Below are 16376 nucleotides of genomic sequence, written 5' to 3' on the forward strand. Positions count from 1 at the left end.
TTTTGATCAGTAGTTGAAAATGTTTTTATTTTCACAAGTGGCCCAGGTTGGTCAACCTGCATTCGCTATCCAACTGTGCTTCTGACATTCCAAACCTAAATGCTGTCACTCACCTGCAGTCTCACCCAGGAATTTCTGTCACTTGCTGAGGCTCCCTCACCATGAAATATCCATGTGGACCAGTTGCTTTATACCATGGAAAATGACCATAACATAAGGGGCCCCTTCTCCAGTTGTTGAAAATGTACTACAATTGCCATTTTGGCGAGAGGCCCAGGTCAGCGAAATCTGTTTCCTCTCCATTTTGGTTAGGGTCTCAGTTCAGCTAACTCTCCCCTTCCAACAGTGCAGCAAGCATTCAGGATATCAATATGATGTTCAGTTGCAGTCTCACCTTGGAACTTCCCTCAGCACCTTGGGCGCAGGCTGGCCAACCTGCTATTCCCTTGACTTTCCAAATCTAAACACCATGGCTCAACTACAGTCTCACCTGCATATTTTTCTTCAGTGCCTGGGACAACTTCACTGGGGAACACACATATTTCCCTGCTGTTTTGCATCATGTAAGATCACTACACCCCTCTTAGTCCAAAGACAATCATGGGAGTGGGCTAACAGTTTATATATACCCTTTGAGGCAAGGAGGGGCTGCTAGGAACATCATGTCTCCCATCACGTCTCCCTTGGATGGAGAAATTATCTCTACTCAGACAGCGCTTAGCCTTGTACTATGTAGACATGAAGGAAAGTGGAGGAGTGAACCACAAGAGTGGAGGTGTGAACTATAAGAGTGAGACAGTAAGACTAGCTTCTCCAGAAAACTCTAGGAAAGGAGATGACCAACTCAGCCACCCCCACCCCTCTGGTCACTAGTCACTGGTCCTAGAGGCTCACCCCCTCTGTAAGTGGGAGCTGTTTGTGATATCTGAAGAAAACCATTTTCTTTTTTGGAAATTAAAAAAAAAATCTCTGGTAGCTTTATTGTTAATTTTGAAGTTCCAAATTCTCTCTTCCTCCACCTCCTCCCCCATGCATTGAGAAGGCAAGAAGTATCCGTTATACATATGAAGTCTTGTAAAACATATTTCCATATTAGCCATGTTAAGAAAAAATGCAAGAAAAATAAGTCTCATTCAGTTGCAACATATCTGAATAGGAAAATAAGCTAATTCATAGTTCGATATAAAATTTAATATTGATTTATAGATCTTGAGATTTCCAAAGCAACTTTGGGTCTTTAAATATCTGGATGTGGAGGCAAGTAATTATTTTAATAGATAGAAAATGCAACTTCCTATATTAGTTATAAACTGAATTCAGAAGTTATAAATTATTGCCCCAAGATTCTATAGCACTATGGTGATGACATACTAGGGAAGACCTGATGAGTTAAATTTTAGGCTTGAAGATAATGTTATAAAGTGTAGCTCTTTGAAGTCTTTTTAATTTATCTTAATGAGATTAATTAAAAATCTGTTTACATTCTAGAATTTTGCCAAGAATATTTTTGCAATTCTTCAATCTGTAAAAGCCAGGGAGGAAGGACGTGCACCTGAGCAGAGGCCTGCACCTAATACAGCACCTGTGGTAAGAACTTTCCTGTGCTTATTGACTCAGTAGTTTTTATTTTAATTTTTTATTAGTAAAATTTTATTTAATTTAAATTGATATATATTTTAAATGAAATTTTATTTTAACAAAAATAAAATTTATTTTAATAAAAAAGCATGTTTTAGAGAGCAATAAAATGTTAATTTAAATAGTCAACTGCTTTTTTTAAATTCAATTTTATCTTGGGTAATATATGCATGATTATCTTAAAATATATTGAAAATTCGACTCTAATATTGTTTTTGTAATAATTGAGAGTAACCATTTCTTTTGCACTTTTATTAGCATTAATACTTAAAGATAAAACAATTTTTCTGATACTTGGGAAAATCTCTTCCCTGATTATTGATTTTTACTAATAGCCTTATCAATTTATTGAGGTTTTCCAGGAATTTTTAAATTTATTTCTGTGGTTATGGGTAGGAAGCAAAAGTCATAATTAAGAGCATTTCAGTATTTTCATCAAGACACTATGAATGTATATGCATTTTTCCAGGCATTAGAATTATTTGGAATGTTAATGTTTAAAGTAGATTAAATTTTTTGCATATGGAGTAGCTGGGATGTCAAAGAACATTTCATTTGGCCCAGTGGTTGCATGACACTAGTACATAAAGTTGCTAGCATAATTGAGTAAAGTAACAGTTATATACTTAAATCTTTAAAATTCCAAATGTGTCATACGTGAATCATTTTGGTAGAAAATATCTAGGTATTTCAGTTGGATATATTGGCAATCTATATTGTAGGGTTAGCCACAGAAGCAGTCTTGGGAATGTTTTTCAAATATACTTTAAAAAATTATAACTGAAGCAAAGTCATTCTTTTAAAAATTATGTATAAAAATAATTTTGTGCTCTTTTAATCTGTTAATTCCCCCTATACAGGTTAAAGTTTTTCATTTAATTCTGTTTTTGAGCAGGCCCTAAGTGATTTTGAGCAAGAAACAATTTATTAGAGCTTTGTAATGCAAATTACTAAAAATGCTTGATATTCCAGTCAAATAATGAACAGTGTAATTAATTTGACTAATGGAATCACTAGGAAGAGAATTGCTGAATGGGTATAGGAAAATTGAATTTATTTGAAAGTGGAAGGAGAATGTTAATATTGTTTATTATATGATGATTCCTTGAATCTGTATAGTTCCTCGGAAAAATTTAGAGCGTTATTATACCTTGCTCCTTTAGTCAACTAGCTTCTATTAAGAACCTACTATGTGCTAAGTGTTTGGGATACAAAGAAAGGCAATCAGTTACTTTACTATAAAAATGATCAGCTTTAACAAGTGTCTTCGGTTAAACTAAAAGACATAATGAAAGACTATGGAAACATTTTTATTACTTCACTCAGTCAAGGTACATATGACATGTTTGTAGTGTTTGGGTTTTTTTGGTTTGTTTGTTTTCCCCCAATATTGTTGGGTACTAGGTACTTCTGCCAATAAGTAGTAGTAATTTTCAACAGTTTTGAGAATGCCCTTTAACTCAATCTGTGGGAACAAGTAGTACTCTCCCTTCTGTTTTGATCATGATTATAAGGGGAAAACTTCCAAGTTAATATGCAAGTTGTGATAGAGAATTAAGCAGTTCTTTTTGATAGGCGATATTACTTGCTTTCAAAAATATGGCTAATTGTACCTTTCTTTCAAGGATCCCACATTGCGGAATAAGCCACCTATTCCAGCTGCCTATAATAGATACGATCAGGAAAGATTCAAAGGAAAAGAAGGTCAGTATCCCATTGTTAACTTTCCGTAGTACTGCTGCACATATCTTGACTTGGTGATATTCTTATAACCACACATTATCGATATCGTACTGAAAAGTTGATTTTAAAAAGAAATTTGGAATCAGATGATGTGGGTCCAGATTTATTTCTTGCCAGCGTGCCCTTTTTTGTCCCTCTGTTCCTCCTAAGTAAAATGAGATGATGGATTATATACGGGTAATCTCTTAGGTTCCTTCCAAGTGTAAACCTACAGTTCTGTTATTTACCAGTTATAAAGTAAAATGTACTCTGGATATAGAGCAGTTAATTGCAATGAAGAAGAATTCCTATTTCCGTGGAAGATTTGGAATATTAAGTACTGTTACAGCAAGCAATTTCAAAGAAATGGAGGTATAGAAATGGTCTTTTTAAAGCTGCTGCTTTTGTGACTCTCACTAGATAAAGCGGTGCTACAATAAATGTCTATTTAAAGCAGCAATAATTAATATGCTTAGTTTCTTTACCAAAGGAGTGTAATTTTGAGAGATAGAAATATACACACCATCCTCACCCCCAACCCCCAGTTTTATAGATGCAGAAATTAAGCCCATATAGGAGAAAGCAACTTTCCCAAAGTTATACAGGCAAGAAGCTACACAAACTATTTTAAGCAAGGATTTTTGTTCTGTATCTTTCCATACTGCCTGTCAAACTGCAGAAATAAAATTCTGTTTATCACTGATATAGCTATATGGTAATTTGGTTGGTTTGTTTCATTTAGACTTGGTTTGTTATATCTGAAGCATAAATCAAATACTGAAAATAATGAATGATTATATATATTAGCTTTGAAAAAGAAAACCACTCCATTTAAGTTCAAAGGAGACTTTTATACTTACTTATTCTATGTAATAGAACTAAAGCAAGAAGAAATGTTAGAGAGACCTTTTTTTCTTCCTTCCATTTTATAGATGAGATAACCAAAGCCTAGGGAGATTAAACAGTGTGTCACAGTGGATAGTGAATTTGGTTTTAGAGGAGCTGGATTCGAACTTCTGTTCTGTTACTTAAAGTCTAAGTACCAGAACATGTAATAATAATAGTAATAATAGATTAGCATATATGGCACTTGCTATGTGCCTGGCAGTTTGCTAAGTGCTTTACAAGTACCATCTTGTTTGATGATTACAACAGCCCTCTGGCATAGGTGCTGTTATTATCACCCCCATTTCACAGTTAAGGAAACTCAGGCGGATAAGGGGTAAGTGACTTATTTAGGGTCATACTGCTGGTGGTCTGAAGTTGAACTTTAAGTTTTTGACTGCAGGCTCAGCATTTTTTCTGTTGCATCACCTAGCTGCCTTCTATGTGAAGGATGTGTGATTTTTGTTATTGTAAAGAATAACAGTTTAGTAATTTATGCTACTGATGGCAAATGACAACTTGTCTGGTACTTGAGTTAATTTCTAGAGAGTTACTTGTGGTAAATAGAGGTTTCCCATGGTCACATAGCTAGTAAATGTTATTGGTGACATTTGCAACTGGAGCTGGATGGGACCTCAGAGGCCATCTAGTCCTATTTTATGACTTATCCAAATTGTCAATAGAATTTGGATTAGCACCTAAGCCTCCTCAGTGCTTTTTCCATTATGTCAGATATGGCAAAACAAATTTTTGAACAAGTATTTTTAATAAGAGTATATTTTGGAACCAGTTTCATTTAGTTAGTGGGTGAAAGCAACTTCGTTGCAGTTAGCAGTCATCTTAATTGAAAAAGCTTATTTGAATCATATTTTAATGCAAAATTTTGATGGATAGTAGAGCATCATGTAATTGTCTTTTGTTGGTATATTTCATTGTATCTCTTTTATCACATCAGTATAGATATTCCCTCCATCAGTGCAGTTTTTCATTTTTTAGGGATTTCTCTATTGAACCATTCTTAAGTTTTCTATTGTTTCATGTTATTTTAGGCTGAACTTGACCTAGGCCAGTACTCTAGTGGGACACTTATAAGTCATTCAGAAGATAGTGAAAGAAGCAGTTGAAGAAATGAGGGTGTATTTAGCAAGTATATCCATTGAAAAATAACTGATTTGATTCAGCTCAGTTAATCTCACTTGCCTTTGAATCATGTCTCTTGGCTATTTTATGCTTAAGGGGACAAAGACAGCTATGTGGTACAGTGGGTAGAGTGCTGGGCCCGGAGTCAGGAAGATGTGAGTTCAAATCTGCCCTGAGACCCTTCTTAGCTGTGTGGTCTTTGGCAAGTCACTTAACCTCTGTTTGCCTCAGTGTCCTCTTCTGAACAATAAGGATAATAATGGTACCCACTGTAACAATAAGGTTGCTTGCAGCTGCTGTGGCTGTGAAGGCCAATAACATCACCACACAGGAGGGCTGCTAGCACAGGTTCTTTGATCTGCTTTTCTAAGGAAACCAACTTTAAGGGGTTTACAATCTCACTTTAATTAAATGTACATCTATCATTCATTTAGTTGAGGGGAAGAAGTCAGCACTCTGAACTTCAGAGCAAATACAAACAGGAAAAAATAACACAAATCCACAGATGGGCTTCTAACTGTCTAACTATAGCAATACTTACACTTTCCAGAGAGAGAAGCATCAACATCTGGGTTTTCAAAGCCCGGGGGCTCCTTAGCAGCTACCCAGAGTCTCATCTGGTGAAATCACAGGAATGCTCTTCCAGTGAGTGAGCCCCCAAAGCAAAATGCTAACCTCTGAGTAAATATACATTTCTTCAGGATCAACCTATAGGGTTGTTGTGAGGATCAAAGGAGATAGTAATTGTAAAGTGCTTAAGCACAGTGTCTGGCATATATTAAGTACCATATAAATGTTAGTTATTATTAATAACCTGAGCCTTTAGTTTCCTGAGCCAGTAAAGTCTCAGGGATGGTTTCAGTACTTTGAAAGGAAAAGCTAGCCTAACTTCTTCAGGGTTTGGGGAGTTAGGATATTAATCCCACCATATATGCTTTCTAGGGCATTCATAAATTAGGCATTGTTTCAGTTTCGGCACATGAGAGTTTTCTTTTTGAGGTTTTGAGCATTCTTCTTTCAAATCATAGAATCCTTTCTCTTGATTTATCTATTTTTTACTGGTCATTTATTTTGATTTTTCTCTTTTGATACCTTTGTTGTTTTCTGCCCTTTTTTGATGATCCTTCATCACTCATGCTAGCTCCTCCCCTTTTCTGCTGGGTGGAATGCTTCAGCCTTTTCATGTTGGGTTATAGGGTTTATTAACTTGCATCCCTTCCTGGAATTGGTCTGGCAGAGAGAGTTAGGACTGACACTAGATGAATGTCAGTCCCCTCTTTTGGGGGGATAAAAAGGTTTTTTTTGTTATGAATTTAACAAGCATCAACAAACATGAACATTTCTATATATAAAGAAGAACAAAAGATTATATATATGAAATTGTGAAACTATATCCTATATAGTTTGTCTTTGGAGGAAAGAAAAAATGAGGGGTTGAAAAGAAATTTACATACTCACTTTATTATAAATTTAAAAGTTTAGCAAGTTGAACATGATAGATTTTCAGTTTCATGTGAAATCATTTTTTTTATTATACTTTGTTATGGAAATGCTTGTTTTATCCCATAGATTAAAAATTTTAAAAACTACATTAAATTTGCCAGTTGTAACAAAGTTGTCTTGCTTATCTGTGGTCTTTTTTGTATATATTTTTGGTGTTTCATTCATCCTCATTTCTTACCCATCAACATTTCTTTGCCTCAACAAAAAGTGATGCTGTAAATATTTTTATACTTATGGAACCTCCTGGACTTGACCTCTTTGTATGGTAATAGTATCACTCAGAGCACTTTCAGAATTTAATTACTTTTGGGATAGTTCCAAATTTCATTGCAGAATAGTTAGACCACTTACCACCTTGACCAACATTGTCTTAGCTCTCCTGTCCTCCTGCAGATACTCCAACAGTTGTTACTTTCATTTTTGTCATGTTTGCCAAATTGATGGCTGTGAGGTGATTTAGAGCACTTTTTCATATGACTTTTGATGGTTTGCATTTCTTTTTTTGCAACTGCTTGTTCATATCCTTTTACCATATATGCTGGGGAATAGATTTATGGGTTGTTTTTTTTTTTATATCTTTCATCTGTGTTTTGGATATTAGTCCTCCTTCAGGCTTAATTAGAGCTACCCGCACACCTGCCTAATTAATTTCTTCCCTCTGTTCTCCTTTCCTTCTTGCTTTTCATATCTATATATTCTTGACTTGTTGATATTTTTCTTTGTCTGAATGTTTTTGAGCCTACTTTATTATTTAAAACTTTGGTTATTTTCTCATCAATATTTAAGGGTAATTTGAGTAATACATAGTACATGTGTATATATTTAATCACATTTCAACAAATTGTAATTGTCAGATATATGCAAATTATTATGGCAAGCCAAATAAAATACAGTTCCCTGCCCTGATGCCTGCAATAGAATAAGGAAGGTAACATATAAACAAAATAAATATAATAGAAAATAAAATATGACAACTGGAGAAGTTCTACAAAAATGCTGTGACAATTTCAAAGACAGATGTGATTACTTCTATCAAGTATCAAGAAGGACTTTATTTTAATGATAGTAATAGCCAACATTTCCATAGCACTTTAAAGTTCGTAATCACTTGATTATATATCTTATCTCATTTGATCTGGTAGTATTTTAGCTGTTTCTTGTTGGATAGATGATTTGGAATTTAACAGATGGTGGAAAAGAGCAGGGGTGGGGGAGGTATTCTAGTTATAGGGAATAAATTGGGAGCAAAACATAAAGGTAGGAAAGTGGAGTAGGTTTGATAAAAAGTGTAGTTTAGTTTGACTAGAGTATAGAATGCGGAGGCAGGGTAGTATGAAATAAATGGGAAATTGTGTTGAAGTTTAGATTGTAGAGTATGGTTACTATCAGGCTAAGGAATTATTTGGAATGTAATACAGAACTATTAAAACATAGTGGTTCTTACATTTGCTCATGGAAGAGTACCATCTTTTGCCATAAGGAATCATGTTATACTTTGGGAGGTTAAGGTGATATAATTCAGGTCAACTCTAGCTCACATTCTAGGCACATTTGGGTATAAATTTTTATAACTCTTGAGAATCCTTACATTAAATAATATTTTAAAAACCTAAATATACACACATACATGCATATATACTTATACACATATGTGTGCATGTACACACACAAATATACACACATGCATGTGTACACGTGTGTGTGTGTGTATATATATATGTGTGTGTGTGTATATATATATATATATATACACCTAGAGTGACCTTTGTATCAGAATTTTTGCTGGTTTAATACTGGCAAAACATTTTAAACAATCTGTAAAAAAAAAATGCCCTTAATATTGTGCTACTATTCATTGCCCATATGCCATACACATTATAATAGAGCAGATCTTGTTTGTGAAGTGCAGAAGATTTAACTAAAAAATCCTTTTTCTCTACAGAAACGGAAGGCTTCAAAATTGATACAATGGGCACCTACCATGGAATGACTCTAAAGTCTGTGACGGTCAGTAAACATTTCATTTTTCACCTAGGCTTTGGTTTAAGTAACCAATGGTGTAGGTCCTTTTGCTGCAGGAGATTTGTGTCAGTAGCATATGTTTTTAAAAATTAATATTTCAAGTATTTTGTGTTTCAAATATATCATTAAAAACTAGCTGTAATTGACTTTTTGTACCTTTAAGTTGAAGAGTACCAACCTTTGAGGATTAAAGAATGGAATAAGAGACTAACTTGAGTTCTGTATCGTGCCTTTTCACTCTTTGCAAAACTGGGTTGTATGTGTTCAAATAAATGCTGTTTAGAGCTCAAGCTACATAGGATAAATGGTAATGTATGGGACATCATTAAGAATTTTTTCATCTGTAGACCAACATAAGTCTGATGGATAGGCACACTAAATATTCTGTTGTATCTGGGTATACTTCTTGTTTCTCCCTCTTAAATTCAACAGAAATATTTCCTAAAATGTAAATGGCAATTACCTTTAATTCCTGCTGACTTGAACTTTTTGTGTTTGTTATTAACTTTTTTTGACCCCAGATATTATTTTAAATAGATACACTTATGGTTTATTTAAAAGTCAGAACTTATAAACCTAAATTTGAGGAAGGTTTTTTTTTTAATAACGTATTTTGCCTGTTTCAAGTTAATCAGGAAGAAGCAGAATAGGAAGATTTTGCTGGTTAATTGAGATACTAAAAGTGCTTTATTTGAAAGGACCATAGCATGTAGCATATGCTATGCTTTTTAAACATAAAAATAATTTTTGAAATATTTGTAAGGATTTAAACAGACACCTGATCTTTCTCACAACAGCTCTTCTTTTAAAGGAAGCTTGTTTCCATTTTATTTTAAATAAGCATCAGCAAATTACTGTTAGTAAACTCAAAAGATTCAGGACTCCTGCATACTTTCCATTTAAGGAGGAATTTGAATTGTCACTTCCCTTGTATCACTTCTCCTTCTTGTCTTTCGCTTATTTGAAAAATCATGAGACTCTCACAGCATCAAAGTCCTTTTGGAACTAGAGTGACTGCCCAACTACACCATCTAGTTGATGATTGGGTGGCTGTCCATTGATTTGGTTTACTTAGTTGAAAAGGGATATACTGTGTGATTCATGAATGTCAGGGATATACTTGAGAAGGAATTTTTCTGTCTTGTGTCACATGCAGCTTTCGAACCAGGTTTTTTTTTTCCTCCACCATGTGGTCATTTTTAGAGTAGTCACCGTTCATACTGTCCATGTATTTAAGATTATTAGCCTGATTTCAGTAGTAGTCTTTTAAGTCTAATAAGTGTCAGTGATTCATCATGTATGTAATTTTTCAGAAAGTCCTATGAAATTTCAAAAAATATAGTCCACTTTCCATTCCTTTCCTTTCACCAAAACATTTGTTAATTGTCTTAAATACAATGCACTATACTAGATGTGTGAAATATAAAATAAAAATGATAGTTTCTGCCCTCCAGGGAAGTCTGTTCTCTGTGGATTTAATATGCACATAATACAAGGGGAGAATGAATACTAACAGCTGAAGGACTCAGGGAAGGCTTTACAGAGGAGGTGAGAACTGAGCTGAGCTTTGAAGGAAGATAAGTGTTCTAAAAGGAAAAAAATTGGAAAGTGTGAATTCCAGGCACTTGCATTTTTCCTATTTTTAAGGTCTAGCACAATTCCTTCAACATTTTTCATAGAATGATTAAAAAGTAATCCTGGAACATGAATTGTAATCTAGACAAAAGGTTTCAAACTTTGGCCCCAAGTTGCTTGTAAAACTCGTGACTGCACTAAGTAGATGAGTGATAAATAATTTTAATTTATAGTTTTCTAAGTTTTGATGTGGCCTCCAGGGACCCAGGGATTCTGAGTTTGGCACCACTGATCTAGACAGTACGTTTATTATGTAAACCATATACTTTGGATGCATTTTTGACATAAAAAGTTTACCTCTGTTTGCAATGACTAATCATGCCAATAAAAATGAAAATTTAGCTCTTTGTTTTACGTGGTGCGTTCCTCTGCTAGCAGCAGAATAGCAACTGGCAAAAACTATTTTAATAGGTGTTGTTGTTGTTGTTGTTGTTGTTGTTGCTACTGCTGTTGCTACTTTTGTTTGGGTGGGAGGGAGGGTTTTAGCATCCTGTTCAAGATATGGGAAGGGATAAAAACTGAATGTGATTTTTTTTTTTTTATTTAGAGATGACCCAGAGGGAAGTAACTGTTCTTGGTCCTTGTACTTAGATGGTAGATTTATCATCATTATCATTAACAGATTTTTCAGGTTGCTACTATGTGCTGGGTATTGGAGATAACAGTGGTTATGGGGACAATCAATATTTATGTGGCACTTTGAAAATACAGAGGACTGAGTCATAAGATAATAAGATCATTGATATAAAGGTTTTATAGTTCAACCCCTTCGTTTTTACAGTGAGAAAACAGTAGACCTGTTAGTGACTTACCTTTAGAGCATGGGGAGGGAAATAGGAGTTTAATAAGAGACAGAAAGAGTAGCCTCAGAGGTAGAGAAGTAGAACCAGGCCAAAAACCCCACAAAGTCCTAAAACATCCAGGTAATTGTTTCCTAATTTTCCTTTGGTAATTTGGATTTGAGTTATACAGATGTTTGTTCTTGACCTGACCTCACATGCTGACAAAACCCATTGTATAGATGTTTTATTCTTCCGGAGTGGCAGGCAGATTCTAAGAGCTCTTAAATCATTTAAAAGGGTAATTGAAATCTAAAAGAACATTTTTTTATAGTAGTTTATATGCTTTAACGGTAATGGCTCAAAAATTTTTGTTTCATAAGTTTAGGAACATTTTTAAATTGACCAAATTGAAATATAAGATAGAAGGAAATGCAGTAAACCTACATTTACTGTACTTTCTTTGAAGTAGGTTACTTGCTGAATTATACATGCAAAACTGAATTCTAAGACAATAGTATTGTGAAGCCAGAAAACACGAAGTATTTTGCTCTCACCACAGTTTGATGAGATTTTAAAGGTCATCACAAACAAGCTGTCAGCCGATTTATATAGGAATAATGAAGTCACCCATGACTTGCATATACAGTATTTGTAACCTTTATATATCTGTTTCATTGTTTCTTGTGACAGAAGATAAGCAGTGAAATGCACATTTGGGTTTTAACAGAATTCAAATGAGGCCCCACATGAAGAAAGGTTTTATTGGTGATCTTAAATTTATTGATGATCATTTTTCCATTTCTTATCGCTACCTCTACAATCACAGTATTAAGTCTATTACCTTCTTCCCTAAATTTCCATTGCCTTAGATTCACTGTCTTTTGTTTCTTTCCATTTTGTAAAGTCTACTTTAAGTCTTAGTACTTCATTTATAATGGTAATATTTCTTCAAAGATAGCTTTAGCTTCTTTGGAAAACTGAGAAGAAAAAGGGATCAGAAGAGGCAAAGGTGAATCCTAATTTGTGTCTGAAGGTTGGATGGTGGAAGAATGTTATAGACAAATGAAGAAGGACCACTTTGAAGCTAAGAAAAAAATTGAGTTCTTGAAGGCTTTCTGAAGAGAAGGGTGTTCGTTCCGTGGAGGAATGTCCTCCAGGGAATGATAAAGTCATTTTACAGGTTGTTCTGGGTAATCTAGTAAAAGGCAGTGGAATAAGAGAAGACTAATGGTAGTTGAGTACTTCTCAATGATGAGGGGATAGTTGGGCAACTGTTTTTCAGGTTTACAGAATAATAGAAAAATCTACTTTCTTCCTAGCAGAAAATATCTTGAGACTTGTCAAAACAGATGTCTTCTACTTATTTGTAGTGATTATTGCTGGCACAAATGATGCTGTTTGGAGGAACTGAGAGTGTGTTTCCAAAGATCATGAAATCTTGCGCGAGCAACTGCAGACCTTACAGGCATATATAATTTCATTATGTTCATCTAAGGCATAGAAAAGAAAGGGAGAACGAGGAAATAAAAAGCTGAAGAAGAAAATGTCCGAGAATTGGATATAAATTTCTGTACTGAATTTTAAAACAGGACCAGAGATAGATAATGTATAACAAGGGTTGGTAAAAATAATTTCCCTAGCTGCTTATAAATCCAATCAGAAGACCATAAAACCAAAAGAATGGGGAAGGAGAAAACTGCCTATTTATATTGACTAAACTATATATGACAGAAAATAACTACAAAATGGGGGAAATTTCAGTTGACAGCTTTCCTAGAAGTTTACTTTAAACAATCCAAGAAAGCAAAATCCTATACAGGGAGGGAAATTAGACCTTTATATAGATATCACTTTGATTTGATGAGCTGAATATGACTGGAACATAATTTTTATAAGGATTACCCTTAACAAAAAATACTATAGGCAATATTATTTATAAGGAGCCAACTAAGCCCCTTTATGTTTAAGTGATCTCCATTTGGTTACATAGCCCACAAGTGCCAGAGGTTGGATTTTGACCCAGGTTTTCTTGCCTTCAGAGTCCATTATTCTATCATTTACCACCATAGTAGTGCTAACTCTCTCGTTAAAGTAACTTTACCCATCATGTATCACATCATGTTTTAGGTAGAAAGGCTAAGGGTGGAAATCTTGTTTAAAAAGGTGGGTGTTGGTGGGTGTGGTTGGGCACAACTGTTGTGATAAATTTAAGCAGGCATCAGTTGGAGAAGAATAAGGAACAGCAAGCTGTATTGGTGGCCCATCTGAGGTTTAATGGTATACATTTGTAGTGGAGCCAGTTGGCTGAGTTTTATGATTCCCTGTTCCAGCTCTTAGAAGCCTGGGTGCAGGTGTAGAGAAAGTGAGTGGTATCCACTTTCCAAAGGTTGGATATTTGAAAGGAAGGCAAATGAGATCTTTAGGTTCTGAGGTTTTAGCAAAATTATCATTGAAATAGCTAATCATAGAGTCCAGGCTGGGTGGGAAGGACAAGTAAATAAATACAGCTATTTACAAACATTATCTCATTTGATCTTCTAAATGGGAAGTATGTCTTTTTATTATTTCATTTTCACATATGAGGAGAATGAAGCACACAGAAGTTAAGTGATTTGCCCACAAAGTTCTAGTCAGTGTCTGTGACCAGATTGGAACTCCAGGCCCAGTGCTACCTAAGGTCCTGGAGTAGTAAGATGGTATCCAGGGATATAAGATTCACTATAACTGAGGGAGTGGTAGAGGAAGAAGATAAAAGATTGCGTACAGAAGGAGGGAATGTCCCAATATGATATCTTAGACTAGTTAGAATAGTTTTGAGATGTGATGAAGTATATTTAATCATTACACTGGAAGACATTTTATAATTTGGTGTTTATGTTGTGTATGTCACGTCTTGAGAATAAAACATTTGAAATGATCTTTTATTATGGAATCATGGCCTTGGTTTTCACTTAAAACCTTTTAGACATTTTATCAAAATTGTAATTTCAAAATTGTACAAACATTCTAAGAGCATTTAAAGTAAGCATATAAAGAATAAATTGTTTTATCCAGGTGAGATTTTTAAATATATATATATTATATAAATATATAATTTATAATCTGATTACATGTAGACCTATATCCACTATACTTTTGAGATTTAGTATTCAAACTGTTGGAAAAAGAAGGTATTTTGAGGAAATGCCTGAAGAAACCTGAGAGATGGGGGAAGAGCTTGTACAATTTTAATAAGAATCTCAGGGCATTTCTTTCTTAAGAGAAAATGCTTTTAGAAAATCTGACATTAAACGTACAACTTGAACAAATCTTATATTTTAATTTCATTTGACAAAATATTTGAAATTTTTCACTTAGTGCAAAATTTAATTTAGGTTTTTTGATTATTCCGTTCTATAGCTTTCTGTCAACTCATATTGTCTCTTCACTAATACAGCTTTTTAACTAAAAACAAATTTTATTTTCAAACTTACTCATTATTTATCATTCTAAATGCTTCACAGTAACCATTGTAACCATTATAAGTAATTTTTCAGGTATGTAACCAAATTTTTCTTAATTGTAAATAGCATATCCTAAAGAGAAAATTTTAATTTGTTATAAATTTTAGTTTTATATTCTTTGAATTAGAATTACATTATTTGCAGTTGATGGTTTTTTTTTAAAGTTGTGAGATATTCTTTCTCACTCTGATGTCTTACTCCTTTTCTTGTTGATTCAGAGGTATATTTGTGCTATTCGAGATTTTAGTGAAATGTTTTAAAATTTTTCTTTTAATAGTGCCCTTTAGCTCTTTAGATGACATTCTCTTATTTTTTGTCAGTGTGTGTTCGATTATCTAGTGGTCTTTTTTTCTGGTTTACTGTTTAATTCTAAGTTTTGGTTTCTTTTTCAGGTCTTTTTCTTGATGGCTGTTTCTTTTAGTGTTGTTCTTCCTCTTGTCTTTCCTGCTTCTCATGTTCCTCTGTGAGTGTTGATTGTTCCCTCATTTATTTAAAAAAAAATTCTGTGAAGTTCTATTTGCTTTTGGTCTGGCCATATCTTACTGTTTTAGTATGGAAATTAAGTATGTATTTCAGATTTTAGCATAGTGCTTTGCTTCAAAGTAGTTGAAAGTATAATCATCTGACATTTTTGAGGGACATGTATCTTTTGAGATTTTCTTTTTATTTTAAAAAGAGGCAAACGTTACAGTGATTAGTAGTTGGAAATTTGTCTTTAATACTTCAGCTTTCCAGTAGTCTAATTGGAGTTAATAAACAATTATCTTCTCTTCTTTACAGCATATTCATTCCAGCCTTATAGACTATTAAGACTAATGTAGATTTAATTTAAATAAAATTTAACTTTTAAGTCATCATTTCATTCTGGAATACTTGATTAATGGCTTTTTACATCTTCCCTTCTACAAATAGTGAGGTCTGGATCCTAATAAGCCCCTTAACATTTATTTTTCTCAAGCTTTACACTTTTAATTAGAGGCAGAGACCTTATTCTCTTTAAAAATCTGCAGTGAGAAAGTTGTGCTCATTGATTCTGGTATCTCCAGTCTACATATATTCCTGTTAACCTTTCCAGATATTCAACTGTGCTGTCATCCCAGATGATAATAATAATCTAATTGTTGATTAATAAGCTTTTCTACATGAGAAAACCTTGATTCCATTTATTCAGAATAGTTTTCTTTTGTTACTTTCAATACCCTATAACTTATTAAGCCCTTAAGTGTCCCTGACATATTAATCAAACTTTTGAAAAACGTTAGTCGTTTCATGACAATTTCATGATGATGCCTTATAAAAAAAAGTTTTGTAGGCATGGGTGGGGGGAGTGGGCAGAAGGAAAAATTAACAAAAAATGAAAAAGTTTTAAAAAGATTTGTTAAAATTTTCAAATCATGTTAAATTTTAAAAATAATATAAAGTTATTTTATTCATTCTGAACAAGGTTAAATTAAGATAGCAATGGATTTATGTCTTCACTTATTTAACATGTCTACCATGTGTAATGCTCTGTGCTAGACACTTGGGGAAAGACAGAAGTATATAT

General features: G+C 33.8%; 1 protein-coding gene across 1 annotated transcript in view; it reads left to right on the plus strand.

Annotated features, from left to right (window-relative positions):
- CDC73 (cell division cycle 73) overlaps positions 1–16376 on the plus strand; it is a 177645-nt gene that overhangs the window by 64271 nt on the left and 96998 nt on the right. Inside the window, exons 8-10 of the mRNA XM_036755342.1 lie at positions 1489–1587; positions 3264–3342; positions 8831–8895. Coding sequence (XP_036611237.1) covers positions 1489–1587; positions 3264–3342; positions 8831–8895 — 243 coding nt within the window. The remainder of the gene's footprint in view (positions 1–1488; positions 1588–3263; positions 3343–8830; positions 8896–16376) is intronic.

Source organism: Trichosurus vulpecula, chromosome 4, assembly GCF_011100635.1.
Source record: "Trichosurus vulpecula isolate mTriVul1 chromosome 4, mTriVul1.pri, whole genome shotgun sequence".
In the NCBI taxonomy this organism is placed as follows: domain Eukaryota; kingdom Metazoa; phylum Chordata; class Mammalia; order Diprotodontia; family Phalangeridae; genus Trichosurus; species Trichosurus vulpecula.